A 14,117-nucleotide genomic window follows, 5' to 3' on the forward strand; every position below is an offset into this window, starting at 1 on the left:
TCTACATCAAGTTAATACCTAATCAAAGGTCACTGAAATAATGAACCATAATTGTTCATTCGGAACCAAGATACTTTAAAATATTGTGAAATGCAAGGGGAGTAGTTCACAATATATTGTTGCTGGGAACCTGAAGCTCAGTGGTACCCCGGGTTACGAATTTAATTCGTTCCGCCGCCGCGTTCGTAACCCGAAATGCTTCGTAAGCCGAAAAAGCCATAGGCGCTAATAGCGAAAGCCGCGATTTCGTGCGAAAAAGCACCGAAAAGCACCAAAAAATTTTTCGTAACCCGAAATAACCTTCGTAACCCGGAACAGTTTTTTTCTATGGATTTTTTTCGTAACCCGGAAATTTCGTAAGGCGGCGCATTCGTATCCCGGGGTACCACTGTATTTCCATTACTGTCACAATTGCTGTTAAGGTTAGAAGGAACAGGTGGACATGAGAGGTACTGGCAGATGACAACTGTGCTAACTGAAATATTGCAGCCTTTAAACCCTGTGAGCATTGGGTCTGCTGAACTTTAAAGGCTATGGGTGCATCTGCACTGTAGAAATAATTCAATTTGACACCACTTTAAGTACTGCAGATCCACCCTATGGAATACAGGGATGTGTAGTTTTAAAAGGTCTTCAGATTTCTCTGCCAAAACTACAAACCCCTGGATTCTGTACAATGGAGCCATGACAATTAAAGATGTATCAAACTGCATTATTTCTACAGTGTGAATGAACCATATGAGAATGATGGGGAAAGACACAGCTGCCATATCTCTCTTTATCACACTAAGTCTTCCTTTGTCCACATAGTATATGAAAGAATTACTGTTGTCCTTTGCATCTTCCCTGTTCCTCAAAATTGGGAGTCAAGGTGGTTTACATTTTAAAACAACTACAATATTGCTAAAAATATAAAAAGTGAACATGAAGCAGAATTAAACTATCTGCAATATTAAAACAATTTAAGACATAGACTTTAATCAAGAGTACACCACCATCTTGAAAGCTCATTCTTTAACTAGCTTCTGTTCGAAAAGTCTGTTGAAATAAAAATGGTGAAGGACATATTTTCATCTAGCAGAATTCGGTATTGTGCTCCAATCTATTATTAACAATAATAATTAAGGCTATATGCCAGAAAGGCTTTTTGAAATTCTGCAGTGTAAGTTTTATTTTAACCTATCTTGGCTCTCACCAACTTCTGGATATTCGTGGGGGGGGGGAGTTACTCCCCACCTCCATTTCATTTTATTCCACTGTACCAAATGGATCTGCAAAGATTGAACTTAAGTACAGGTATCTATTTGTTATTGTGTGCCTTCAAGTAATTTCTGATTTATTGCGAACCTATCACAGTTCTGGGGCTGAGACTATGACTAACCCAAGGTCACCCACTGGTTTTCCATGGCTGAATAGGGATTCAGACCCTGGTCTCCAGAGCCATAGTTCAACGCTCAAACCACTGTGCCATACTGGCTCATATCTATTACTGCTTCCTTATATTGAGTCAGACCACTTGTCCATTCAGTGTAGTTATAATCCATCCTCACTGGTTGTTGTTTACCAGGCTGTTAGAATGAGGCCTTTCCTAATCCTGCTCTTTGGCAATATCAAGGATAGCACTGGGGACCTTCTGCATAGAAAACATGACCAAGTTATAGTTTTTCCCTATGCTACAAACCTAGAAAGTCCTTAAGCAAAACATCTGTCTAGAGCTAACTGAATATCACTAACTGGATATTTCCATGAGGACAGAATTTGAAGACATAGCATGTTAGACTGGATGCAGAGGGATCTGGTAGCACCTTGGAGACTAACTGAAAGAAAGAACCTGGTAACATGAGTTTTTGTAGACTTGAGTCTACTTCTTCAGATGTATAAGGTGGGATGTATCTGAGGAAGTAAGATCAAGCTTAGGAAAGTTCATTCTACCAGCTTCTCTCTTTTAGTTAGTCTCAAAGGTGCAACAAGATCTCTTTGTATACGTACTACTCTTTCTTTAGTGATGTTGCAATTTATTGCATTACTGCTTATCAGAGCACACAACTTTTAGTACCTCTTGAGTCCTTGAGCGTGTAGATGGGACAGAAATATTTTAATAAATCATTGTTTGGTGGGCCTTGTGCTAGTCTGATTATTTAATATATACCCCATCTTTCTCCTTGCATGAAATTCATAGCATCTTACAATACTTTAAAACAAAAATTCAGCTACACTCCTATTTTACAAAAGTTGAAGTTGTAGCAGAAGGGTCTTCCAAATGCGTTGTACTTTTTTACTTGTATCTTCTTTACTTCTTTACTATGTCTTGTCTTATCTTATCTTATCTTATCTTATATCTTATAAGATAAGATATGTCTTATCTTATCTTATATCTTGAGGATGCCTTGGAGAGCCAAAAAGACAAACCAATGGGTCATTGACTAGCCTGTTACAGACTGCCAAAATAAAGCTGCTTCGGGTCTCTTTGGAGGTATGCTATTTAAATGATGCATGGGTCCTAAGAGTCCGGAGGTCGCGCCAAAGCCACACTCCATTCCTAAGCACTGGAGGGCAGCTTTGGTGCAGCTTCCGGATTCTTAGGACCCATGCATCATTTAAACAGCATACCTCCAAAGAGACCCGAAGCAGCTTTATTTTAGCAGTCTGTAACAGGCCATAATCAAGCCTGAAATCTCCCTGGAAGCCAAGGTGATGAAACTGAGACTGTCATATTTTGGCCATATTATGAAAAGGCATGACTCACTAGAAAAGACAATAATGCTGGGAAAGGTAGCAGAAAGAGAGGAAGACCACACACCAGATGGATACACCAAATCAGGGAGGCTATGGCCTTAATCTGCAGGACCTAAGCAGAGCAGTAGAGGTCTTGGTGATGTCTCTTACACAGGGTCACTGTGAGTCGAGGTTGACTCAAGAACAGTTAATAACAACAATATAGCTGTGTTTTATTTTATCTGTATTGTAAGACATTTGGATCTCATGACAGGACAAAGGCAAGATATGGATTGAAGAAATAAAATAAATAATATTTAGGGTACTTCTACAACAAAGAACAAGGTGCATCAGGGAAAGTTTTTTAAAAAATCAACACACTCCAAAATATCCACCCATCTTCCCTGCAGCAGTACCGTATCTAACAGGTAATTATACATCTTTTATTTGGAAAATGGGCTTAGCAGACCCAGATATCAGGTTTTAATCTTCTGCAGCTAAATACTGAAGAAGAAAAAGCTGCCTATGTAACTACAGCTGATATGTACACAATGTATTTAACACACATGATCCAGCCCTTGTTTGGTTTTGTCGGGAGCAGGGTGTTTATATCTACAAATGCAAACAGGTACCAGGACGCCCAACAAGTACTGTAGTGCATAGTACATACAACTTACAGCTTCTACACCACAACTGCCATTGTTACACCACTCTTTCATGCAAAAGCATCCCAAGATCCCAGTTCATGGTGCAATGGTCAACTCTAGCACAGCCATCTTCAACTTGGTGGACTCCAGATTCTTAGACAATAGCTTCTTAGACAATTTGGGGAAAGGTGTTGTCATTACCTTATTAATTCTCAACTTTTGGGCCTACTGACACTTTGGATTTCATCTCCTAAATTGCCAAGACTGGCTGGGGCTTTAGAGAGCAGAAGTCTCATCCAGTTGAAAGCTTGCATCCCCCTCTCCATGAGCCTGTCTTAAGTTTTACAGTCTTCAAGGGAGGGCTTCTTCTCTGTCCCACTACTCTCACAGGTTTGTCTGGTGAGGATGTGGGAGAGACACTTCTCAGCTGCTCTCCTAGGCTACCGAACCACTCCCCAAACCCACCCTTTCCCATGAAGCCACTCCGCTGCCCCAGAGCCGCAGCCGGGCCACTTCCAACCTCTTCAGCAAACTCAGTTAATCCCTTCTTTGCTTCCTTTTCACAGGTAGGTGAAGACCTGATTTAATCAATCCTTCAGCCTTTCACTGGTTGGAATGGAAATATGTGCATTAGGTTTAATGCATTTTTATTTCAGCTGGATTATTTCATGTTTTTAAAACTTTTGTGCCACACGTTGTTTTAGCAATATAGTTTTATCTTATATTGTAAGCCACTTTGTGTCCCATATTGGAAGAAAAGCAGGATACAAATCAAATAAACAAATGCCTTTAAAACACCAGGATGACCAGATCTTGTATGCCACTGGCTGTGTGATGGAATTTGGGGCTTCTCAAGAGAGTGGGTTGAATTCAACTTCACTCATAAAGCTGATCTCTCAAATAAATGGATTTTGGTGCTGCTGGTCCAAAGCATACTACAGAAATAATCCTGTTTGAGACTGCTTTCACTGCGCTGGCTCAGTGCTATAGAATCATGGGAATTGCAGTTTATTGTGGCACCAGAGCTCCCTGACAGAGAAGGCTAAATGTCTCACAAAACTACAGTTCCTGGAATTCTCTAGGACTGAGCCAGGGCAGTTAAAGTAGTCCTAAACTGGTTTATTTCTGCAGTGTGTCATCACCATTGTCATCAAGTCAACGTTGACTTATGGTCACCTTGTGAATTGAGAACCAGCATGGTGTAGCGGTCTGAGTGTTGGACTAGGAAGACCCGAGTTTGAATCCCACATAGATTATGGAAACTTATTGGGTGACTTTGGGCACGCCACACTCTCTCAGCCTCAGGAAAGGGAAGTGCAACCCCTCTCTGAACAAATCCTACCAAGAAAACTCCATGCTAGGTTTGCCTTAGGGTTAGTGTATCCATACATTAGAAATGATTTCAAGGCACACAACAACAAATGAATGAGAGACCTCCAAGTCACCTTGTTATCAGCAGCCCTGCTTAAGTCTTGCAGATTCAGAGCTGTGGCTTCCTTGATTGATTCTACCTGTAAGAAGTTGTGCTACCAAATCTCTAGTGACTCAATTCAAAATACATCTTAAGGCTGGTGATAACAGGAGTAAGCATGAATGCAGTGTCAATGTAACTAGGTACCTTCAAACTATTTCCTCCTGGGCAGCACCCAAATCATCAGATGACTGGAGTTCAAGAGGACAAGAACATTAGATATGGCCAGCAGCAGATTGTAAGAGATCCTTTGCATTTGCCAGAACTCCTTAGTCATCTCACCCTTCCCACAGCCAAAACCATGGTCCCAAGTTCAATTTGATCCCGAGAAAGAAGAGACTGCAACATTTATCAAAAGAACACAATTTATTTTTAAAGTGAGTCATTTACACAATAGTGTGATACAGCAAGCAGAAGAGTAAGTAGAAAAGTCTCTTCCCTTTTCGTTTTTTACAATGCAAATTTCATCTTGGTATCAGTGTAACAAAAATAGGAATTTTGATTTAATTTGCATTTTCTCTTGCTAATATCACCACTACAAAAACAGGTGAGTGAACACAAGAGATGTGTACGCACTCCTATCCTTACTGGCTTTGTCTTATACAGCCTGTGGCAATTTATAGTCACACACTATTATTATTTACAAAATATGGTATCTGAGGGAAATTAACACTACAGGTTTTTAAAAAAACACACACAAAGCATTCTGCATCTGTAAAAGCTACAGAAGAAAAATGAGGTATGAGAAAGTGAATAGAAAACTATTTCTATTTATGTGCAAGATGCATACACTGTCATTTTTAACGGATTAGCTTGAGAAGTGCAGCTACATTTCACCCCTTCAATATGAAGGACTTTATATTGCTCAGCTTATTTTACTGTTGTGAAGAGTTATTTTTAAGAGGGAGGAAATACTACTAAACTCCGCAACAAGGCGCAAGATAAGAGGAAAGTTTGTGTCCACTCTTACTAGGCAAATTCAGCAGATTTAACAGCCAGTGTTGATAGATTAAGGCATTTCACAAGAGTCTCCTTTAAAGAGGAAACAGACAATCTTTGGGCGCAGTGGGGAAAGGAGGGGTGGTGAAGGCATAACCTTTGTGTACACAGGATGGAGGTCTATTGTGATGTATGGTTTCACAAGTGTTTATGAAAACAGCAGCCTTTTTGCATAGCAAGTTGGAAGACAGGTTCTTGAAGCCAACTATGGAAGGGCCTATTCATATATACACAGTTCTGAAAACCTTAATTCTTTCCACACTTTCTCTCATTCCCCCCCAAACATACCTAATCCTGAAGGATGAAAATCGAACAGATGCAACTCATCCTCCCCTTCCCCAAAACACAGCAAAATAGTGATGGGGAAAACTGCATCAGTTCAAACTTTTCTTGTCACAAAGATCTTAAAGGGATTATACCTCCCTTGGGATACAAAGGTGGCAACAGTATTTTGTGGCAATGTAGTACTTGGTATATTATTGTACTCTACAAAACCCAAGAGAATTGTTTTGGCAATTTTAAGGATTAGATTCCCACACACTTTATTTTCAGTGTACTGTACCATATTTCTTCTCCTTCAATCCCCCTTTCTTTCTTTCTTTCTTTCTGTCTCTCCGCTCTCATCTTTAACATTTGTACCTGCTGGAAAATATACTTTTGTACCAGAATCCTAAACAGTGAATTGTGTTATGATCAGGACTGATTTATCCTCAATTCAGGCCTCAGATTTGGCAATTCAGCATCTTCCAAGGCTCCATTATATTTTAAATTGGGCACACAGCTTTCTGTGCCTATCTGTTCAATATTACACATACACATACACAACTTCCCAAAATATCACCATACACAGTTGTCCTTCCCATCAAAGCTCTCTCTTTCCCCTTTCCTTCCTCTCTCTCTTTCAGGCCCCTAGTTTAGGTAAGTGAACAGCAGAAATAAAGCTGCACATACTGACCACACATGCTATTTTTTAAAAAACATTAGGTGATATTCTTATTGAATTTATATTCTCTCAAGTCTCTGAAGTTGTGGCTGCTTTGTTTTCAATGTATGAATTCAGCATTATGTTTATTTTTGTTAAAGTAGTCCACAAACCCTTTGAGGTGGTTTGTTTATACTGTACACTTAGAAGCAAAAGGACTGGTGACTTTCAGCCACTGACAGCAAATGTCTGTGATTTTTTTCATTCACCAATATGGAAAGGAGTTTTCAATTCTACCCCAGCTTTGCCATTCAGGGAAGAAGCCACTGGCTCTCCGGGGGCTGCCAAGCTGTTCACAATCTGTTTCGTGGGCTTTTCTAGAAGGTTTGAGAGTTAGGGAGTCCCTTCTAGGAGACGCAGGTGCTTGGACTCCATCCGACTTCCACTCTGCATGGATAATCTTGTAGTTCTGCCCATCATTATTGTCCCAGAAGATGTGCTCGCCACTTTGGTAGTAGACACAAAATTCAATCTTTTGTTCAGTGGGAATGACAGGAGGCAAGTCAATAGCAAAAGAGAAGGTGTCATTGTCTGAGTCTCCGTACACATTATTCATGTAGACACAATCAATGTCAGAGTGGGTTTTCCACGAATTGTAGGTGATCCGAATGCTTACCTTCTTCTCAAAACTCACATTTTTCACTTTCACAGTCCCTGATATGGCCCTTTCTTGAAGAGTGCAGTTCTCAAGGCAGACAAAATTCTTCTGTAGATGATTCCTGAAATCCAAGTAGTCAGCTGAAGGCTGAGTGAATCCCAGAATCAGGTTCTTCTCCTCATGCAGTTTCAGGCTGGCTGTAATATCTTCAAGGTCTAACAAGTCAAACTGAAGATCCCACGATGGATTCTCCTGGCATTCAGAAAAGACGTGAATTGCAGTCAGAGAGAGACCTTTTGAGTCTGCGAAGACAACTCTCTTCTTGGCTTGGCCAGCAGAGCATTTCCAGTCACTGGCTGGGGACTCAGTTGTTTCACGTTTCACATGGAGGCAGGGTCTGAGAGGTTTCAATCGGCCCACAAAGTTTCTCCTTTGATAGTCGTCAAGAGGCTTGAGAAAACTCTTCACAGGTGGCGAACGGGCCAAGCATATTCTCATGGCCATATCTACAGGCATGATGGAACTGGACAGAGGCCTTGGGTCCAAGACTTGTATCATTCTGCAATGTAAACACAGATGAGTTGGGTTTAATTTTCTGTTAGATGGATACTGGCAGAAAGCCTCTTCAAAGGCTACTTCATAATTCATGGTTTGCTGGATGAAAGGCTTTAAATAATTCAGTCACAAGCAGAACTGTGACTGACATAAGCAGAACTAATGAAATGCTAACACACTCTAAACATATGGATGAATGCTACATTTTTAGGAAAGTCTGCTTTAAATTTGTTCAAATGTCTTGGGCTTGGTTTACTATAAAATCCAGAGGGGAAAATGGTTACAGTATCTATAGTCACACATTTAGATGGCAGTTGCTGATCACAATAGACACACAAACTCCCAAGTCTCTGAAAACAGGGAAACTTGCAAATCTTCTACCAAGAAATAAGAGATATTTAGCAACATTCATGAGCCCCAAAAGAGCTCACCTTTGTTATTCTTTTATGGACAATTTTTGCACAGTGCTGACAGTATTTTCCTACTAGGTACTGTAACTTAATCTGCAATGCAGAGTTGGGCAACAATGATTAGTACCAACCAAATGCTACAAATGTGCAAACTTTCTGGTTCTGCAAAACTCTTCATCCAAATAAATGGCAGACAAATTAAGGAATGGGAAAGATTTTAAAACATTTTAAGAGATACTCTTTCAACTATCATGCATGGATCAACTTGTATTACAGATACCGTGAATGGGAATATTAGAATTTTCTAGAAACTTATGAATTTCCTTAGACTTAGCCATTTACAGAAATATGCAGGCACATAAGGCCATAGAGAGATCTATCTGCTTTAGGGTTCACTATTAAGACGTTAGAAATTCCAGCTTCTGATTTAGGTACAAGAAGCTGCAGAGAAAAAATTAAGCCAGAGGAATAAATAAGGAGTTAAACACTCTATTTTCTGATATCTTTGCAAGAAGCTGCAGAGAAAGATCCAGAAGAAGGAATTAGTAAGGAGGAGAAATAAGTAAGGAGTTAAATATGCCCTTCTTGACATACTTACAAGAAGCTGCAGAGGATGAGAAAGAAAAATGAGAAAAAGGAACACAAAGAGATTAACTACTCCATTTTATGTCAAGCAGCAGAATGAAACTGAGAAAGAAAAATGAGAAAGAGGAGTATGTAAGGAATTAAATAGCCAGTCCTTCTCCTCCAAAGGAAAAAACAAAAACCTTCCTATTTGAGCCACATTCATGACTCATGACACAAAAGCACTTTGCAAAACGAACAGGAGCCATCCATCTTTTACTGCATGGAAATGACAGCAATGGGGCTGTTAAGGTGGCCCAACAAACTACCATTCCCAGAATTCCATAGCATGGAGCCATGGCAGCTAAAAGCGGTGTCAAACCGAATCAATTCTCCAGTGTAGATCGCAGCCTTGCTGAAGGCAACTTACCTGCTCTCTAAGTGAGTGATGCAACACCCCTCTAACCCAAGCGGATGACCATGCAGAAGACACGGGTAGGGGGTTCACACGTGCAACGCTTGCTCAGCAGAGGGACACCTTTGCACGCAGCCTCCTCCTCTGCTGCTGCTGCAAGCGCAGTGCCTGCCCAGCCCTCTCTCCTGGCCTTATCAGAGGCAGAGCCCTCTCCTCCGCGTGCAAGGCAGGCAGCAGCCAATCCGGAGGCAGCCCAGGCTCCTGCCAAGCAATCAGGGGAGGGACGCCCCACGCTCCCTGAACGTGATCATCATAACTCCTTTGGAAGGAAAGAAGGAGAGAGAGAGTGGGCTGGGAAGGGGGCTCTGCCTCTGGCTCAAGGTCAGCCCCTGCTGGGCACCCAGGGCTTCTGCTACAAAGAAGAAGACCCCCTGGCAAGAAGGTATCCTTTGCACTCAGGGCTCAAGGTGGGCAGGTGGGATAAGCCCAGAGGAGGACAAGGCACTGCATACTACTACTACTATAATTCTTTGCATTCAGGCCTTTATCCAAATAAATAATCTCAGGGTGACCAGGTGGGATAACAGCAGAGGAGGACAAGGCATTGCATAGTACTAATAAACAACTCAAGAGTAGCCAGGATGGGACAAGGCACTGCAAAATAATAATAATAATAATAATAATAATAATAATAAACTCAGGATGACCAGATTGGATGACCACAGAGGAAAACAAGGTATCACAAAATAATAATAATAATAATAATAATAATAATAATAGTGATAGCCACTTGGCCATGCTGAGTTGCTTATTATTATTATTATTATTATTATTATTATTATTAGTGCCTTATCCTCTTTGCATATCACACCTGAATTTGGAGAGCCCTAAGTGAATAGGCTTATATTATTATTATTATTATTATTATTATTATTATTATTATTATTATTCTGCAGTGTCTTGTCCTCCCCTGCAGTTATCCCATCTGGTCACCCTGAGTTTATTGATTTATGTTGTTGTCATTTTGCAGTGCCTTGTCCTCCTCTGTGGTTATCACATCTGGTCACCCTGAGTCTGGAAAGCCCTGAGTGCAAAGGATTATATCATCATCATCATCATTTTCTGGTGCCTTGTCCTACTCTGCAGTTATCACAGCACCCTGAGTCTGGAAAGCCCTGAGTCCTAAGGATGGTTATTTATTTATTTATTTTGTTGTGTACCTTCAGGTTGTTTCCAACTTATGGTGACTCTTAGGCTCCCTTGCCACCCTCTGAAGCTGAGAGAGTGTGACTTGCCCAAGGTCATCCAGTAGGTTTCCATGGCCAAGCCGAGATTCGAACCCTAGTCTCCAGAGTCCTAGTCCAACACTCAAACCACTATGCCATACTGGCTCTCTGTATTTATTTTTATTCCACTGCCCCTCCCTCCAAGCTTACAGTAATAAAACACAAAAATACAATTAAAAGCATACAAAAGTAAACATTGAAATAGAATTAAACTGATACAGGATTAAGTGATGTTATTCACTGAAAGAATAAAAATGCAGTCAAAAAGATTAAAATGTTGAAAACGGTACAAAATCCTTATCCCATTTGTAAAGACTATTTAAAATGCTTGTCTAAATCACAGTCCATTTTGAGTATGTCCAAAAATGTAGGACGTTCAAGAAGAATGGAGGATGTGACCAAATAAAAGTTTAAAACACTCATAGAAATATAAACTCATTTCATCTGGTTTATTTACTATTGTGGTGGTGTTTGTGACCTCAAGTCGTTTCCAACTTATGGCAACCCAAGGGGTTTCCTTGGCAAATTTCTTCAGAGGGAGGTTGCCATTGCCATCCTCTGAGGCTGAGAGAGAGTGATTTTCCCAATCAGGATTCGAACTCCAGAGTCATAGTCCAACGCTTAAACCACTAGACTGGCTCTCATTATGTACTCTCTTTATGTATTATCTACTCAACCATATTTTTCTGATGAACTTATTTTCATTAAAATACTTCTTGTATATTTGCAGGACTTTGAGCAAGACAAAAGCTTAAAACTACTTTACTATCAACAACCTCTTGACTGAATCTACATTTAAATGGCTCCTTTCATTTGTCCATTGTGCTGAAATTAATGGGAAACCGCTTTTTCAACATTTGCATGGCGTCCTCAAGCAGCCCATTGCCTAACATGTTTGCTGCTGCTCATTTCTCTTGGAAGAAACAAATGTGCCCTGAGTTCTGGGTGTGAATCTTGCCTGCCGCTGCTCCTAGGAAAAAAGAACTAAAAGAATCCATCCCATCCCCCTATTTGCAGCAAGGACTGACTGGCTCTTGAAGGGGAACACCAAACATAGTGTTACTCAATGAGCTTCTTAGCCGTTCTCAAAATGGAGGACATTTTGGAATTCCTCTTGGACGGGAAAAGGTTGAAATGTAGGATGTGTCCTGGAAAAGGAGGACATCTGGTCACCTGGTTTTCCAGATCAGTGACTGCAGAAAAGGACTTGCTTTTTGCATGGAGCTTGGGAAAGTTGCCTCTCGTTTGGAACTGCAACTCCCAGCATCCCCAGCAGACCTTGGTGACTGTGGATGCTAGGAGGTACGGTCGAAAAGGGAGTAATAGTTTTGGGATTGGGCCAAGCAGTATCATTTTTCAAGCTCTGAGGAAACCTAATAAATCTGCAAGATTGTTCCAAGCAATCCTGCAATTAAAGGACAAAAGGACAGTGATGTGTAGGATCCTTGCCCTTTTCTTCTTGGCTTCCAGCCCCAAGACTGGGCAAAACATGTTCCAGATGTTTCCTTTGAGTTCTTTATTAACAGAGTTTTCCCAGTCTCCAGACATTTCCAGTTTTCAAAACAGTGTCAAGGAAACAATTGCATTGTTTTCCTCATTCCAGAGAATTAATTTCTTGAGAGGAAGGGATATGTGCGACATGCAGAAATTCCACATTTTAATGCTAGGAAAGGGGCCCCTGTGCAATTCCTGCCTCTTGGCAGTAACCCAGCCAGAAGAAAAACCACAATGTTATCAACCGCAGTGTTGCAGATAGTCCTTTAATCCTTGGAGAAAGTAGATGCAAAACACACACACATACACACAACCAAAAAATCTGTAGTTAGATAGATTTCTAATTTTAACTTTATTGCTCTTTTGTGCTGTGAACTGCTGTTTCTGCAGTCCTTGGTATTCTCTTGCAGCCTTAAGTGCTGGAGCCTCACCTTGAAGAATATGTCACTGAGGCCTCTGCTTTTGGCAGGAGGTCCTTTTTATCTGCAAGTTTCAGCCCTTTGCCAGAAGTCTACCGCTGTGTTTTATGGTCCTTATCCTAACTTTAAAAGAGTACCATGGGCCTCTGCAGCCAAGCACAGGAGGGCGTAGAGTGAACTGACTTTGCATAGGCATCCTACTTCTTTCCACCTCCATGGCCTGCTCTACACATACTCCCTTTAAGTTTCCTACTTCCCGGAGGGTGAGCATCTCAGGTGTGCATCTGAGCTGAGGAAGTAGAGTGAAATCTACGGAAGCTCATGCTGCCAATGTCTTTCTTTCAGTTAGTCTCAAAAGGGTACAAGATCTCTCCACATATTTCAGAGTTTGGTTTCCTTGGAAAGAGGGAGGCTGCATCTGCACTGCAGAATTAATGTAGTTTAACACCTCTTTAACTGCCATGGCTCAATGATACGGAATTCTGGGATTTGTAGTTTTGTGAGCAATTCGGCCTCTGTCAGCCCTAGTGCAATGTCAAACTACAAATCCCAGGATTCCATAGAATGGAGCCACGACAGCTAAAGCAGTTTCAAACTCCATTAATTCTGCAGTGTCCATGAAGGCACCTCCGTTGTTGTTGTTGTTGTTGTTGTTGTTGTTGTTGTGTACCTTCAAATCATTTCCAACTTATTGCGACCCTAAGGCAATCCTATCTTGGGGTTTTCTTGGCAAGTTTCTTCATTGGGGTTTGCCATTGCCATCCTTTGGGGCTAAGAGAGTGTGATGTGCCCAGGGTCACCCAGTGGGTTTCCATGAACTGGGATTTGAACCCTGGCCTCCAGAGTCATAATCCAACACTCAAACCACTATACCACACTGGCTCTCTCTATTATAGTGCATGCATTGTTATTGCTTCCCAAAATACAACTACAGGTAGAGCATCAGGGATGCTGTCAAAGAAGGACTTATGAAAAACAGAACTGCTTCCCTGTATCAGATCTGCTGAGAAAGAATAGCATTTTATGGCACCTTAAAGACTGCAGGGGTTTATTTGGAATATGTTTTTTGTAGACTTTAGCCCATTTAGCCCATGCAGCTGATACTTGGTAAAGTAATTGGAAGAGGAGTTACAATCATAGCAATAGTGTCATGATTGTGACTATTGTGAATGCAGAACAATTACAGATGAGTAAAATAGTTAGTTGTGCATTCACAACAGCGCCATCTGTGTGCAAAAAAGAAATTTGTTTTGTCATTGGATGGATGGAGTATTGCCTCTCTTGGAAGACTGAAAAATCAGCATAGTTGTATAGTCATAACAGCACCATCTGTGCGCAAAAAAGAAGCTTATTTTTGTCATCTGACGCATGGAGTTTTGCCTCTCTTGGAAGACTGAAACATCAGCGTAGTTGTATAGTCATAACAGCATCATATATGTGCACAAAAGAATCTTATTTCTGTCATCGGATGCATGGAGTATTGCCTCTCTTGGAAGACTGAAAAATCAACATAATTATATAGTCACAATGGGACCATCTGTGTGCAAAAAAGAAGCTCATTT

The 14,117-nt window shown here is 40.9% G+C and overlaps 1 protein-coding gene across 1 annotated transcript; it reads right to left on the reverse strand.

The window, feature by feature from the left end:
* Nucleotides 1-6,418: 6,418 nt before the first annotated feature.
* PPP1R3C (protein phosphatase 1 regulatory subunit 3C) lies at nt 6,419-9,540 on the reverse strand. The gene is made up of 2 exons (XM_042460029.1): nt 9,372-9,540; nt 6,419-7,971 (listed from the first exon to the last, which is right to left on the reverse strand). Exon 2 carries the CDS (start codon nt 7,968-7,970, stop codon nt 7,020-7,022), a length of 951 nt encoding a protein of 316 aa, XP_042315963.1. The 5' UTR covers nt 7,971; nt 9,372-9,540; the 3' UTR covers nt 6,419-7,019.
* Nucleotides 9,541-14,117: the final 4,577 nt, after the last annotated feature.

This window comes from Sceloporus undulatus, chromosome 3 (assembly GCF_019175285.1).
Source record: "Sceloporus undulatus isolate JIND9_A2432 ecotype Alabama chromosome 3, SceUnd_v1.1, whole genome shotgun sequence".
In the NCBI taxonomy this organism is placed as follows: domain Eukaryota; kingdom Metazoa; phylum Chordata; class Lepidosauria; order Squamata; family Phrynosomatidae; genus Sceloporus; species Sceloporus undulatus.

Coding starts and splice junctions, on each gene's coding strand:
- PPP1R3C (XM_042460029.1), bottom strand. CDS start 7,970: ATGATACAAGTCTTGGACCCAAGGCCTCTGTCCAGTTCCATCATGCCT.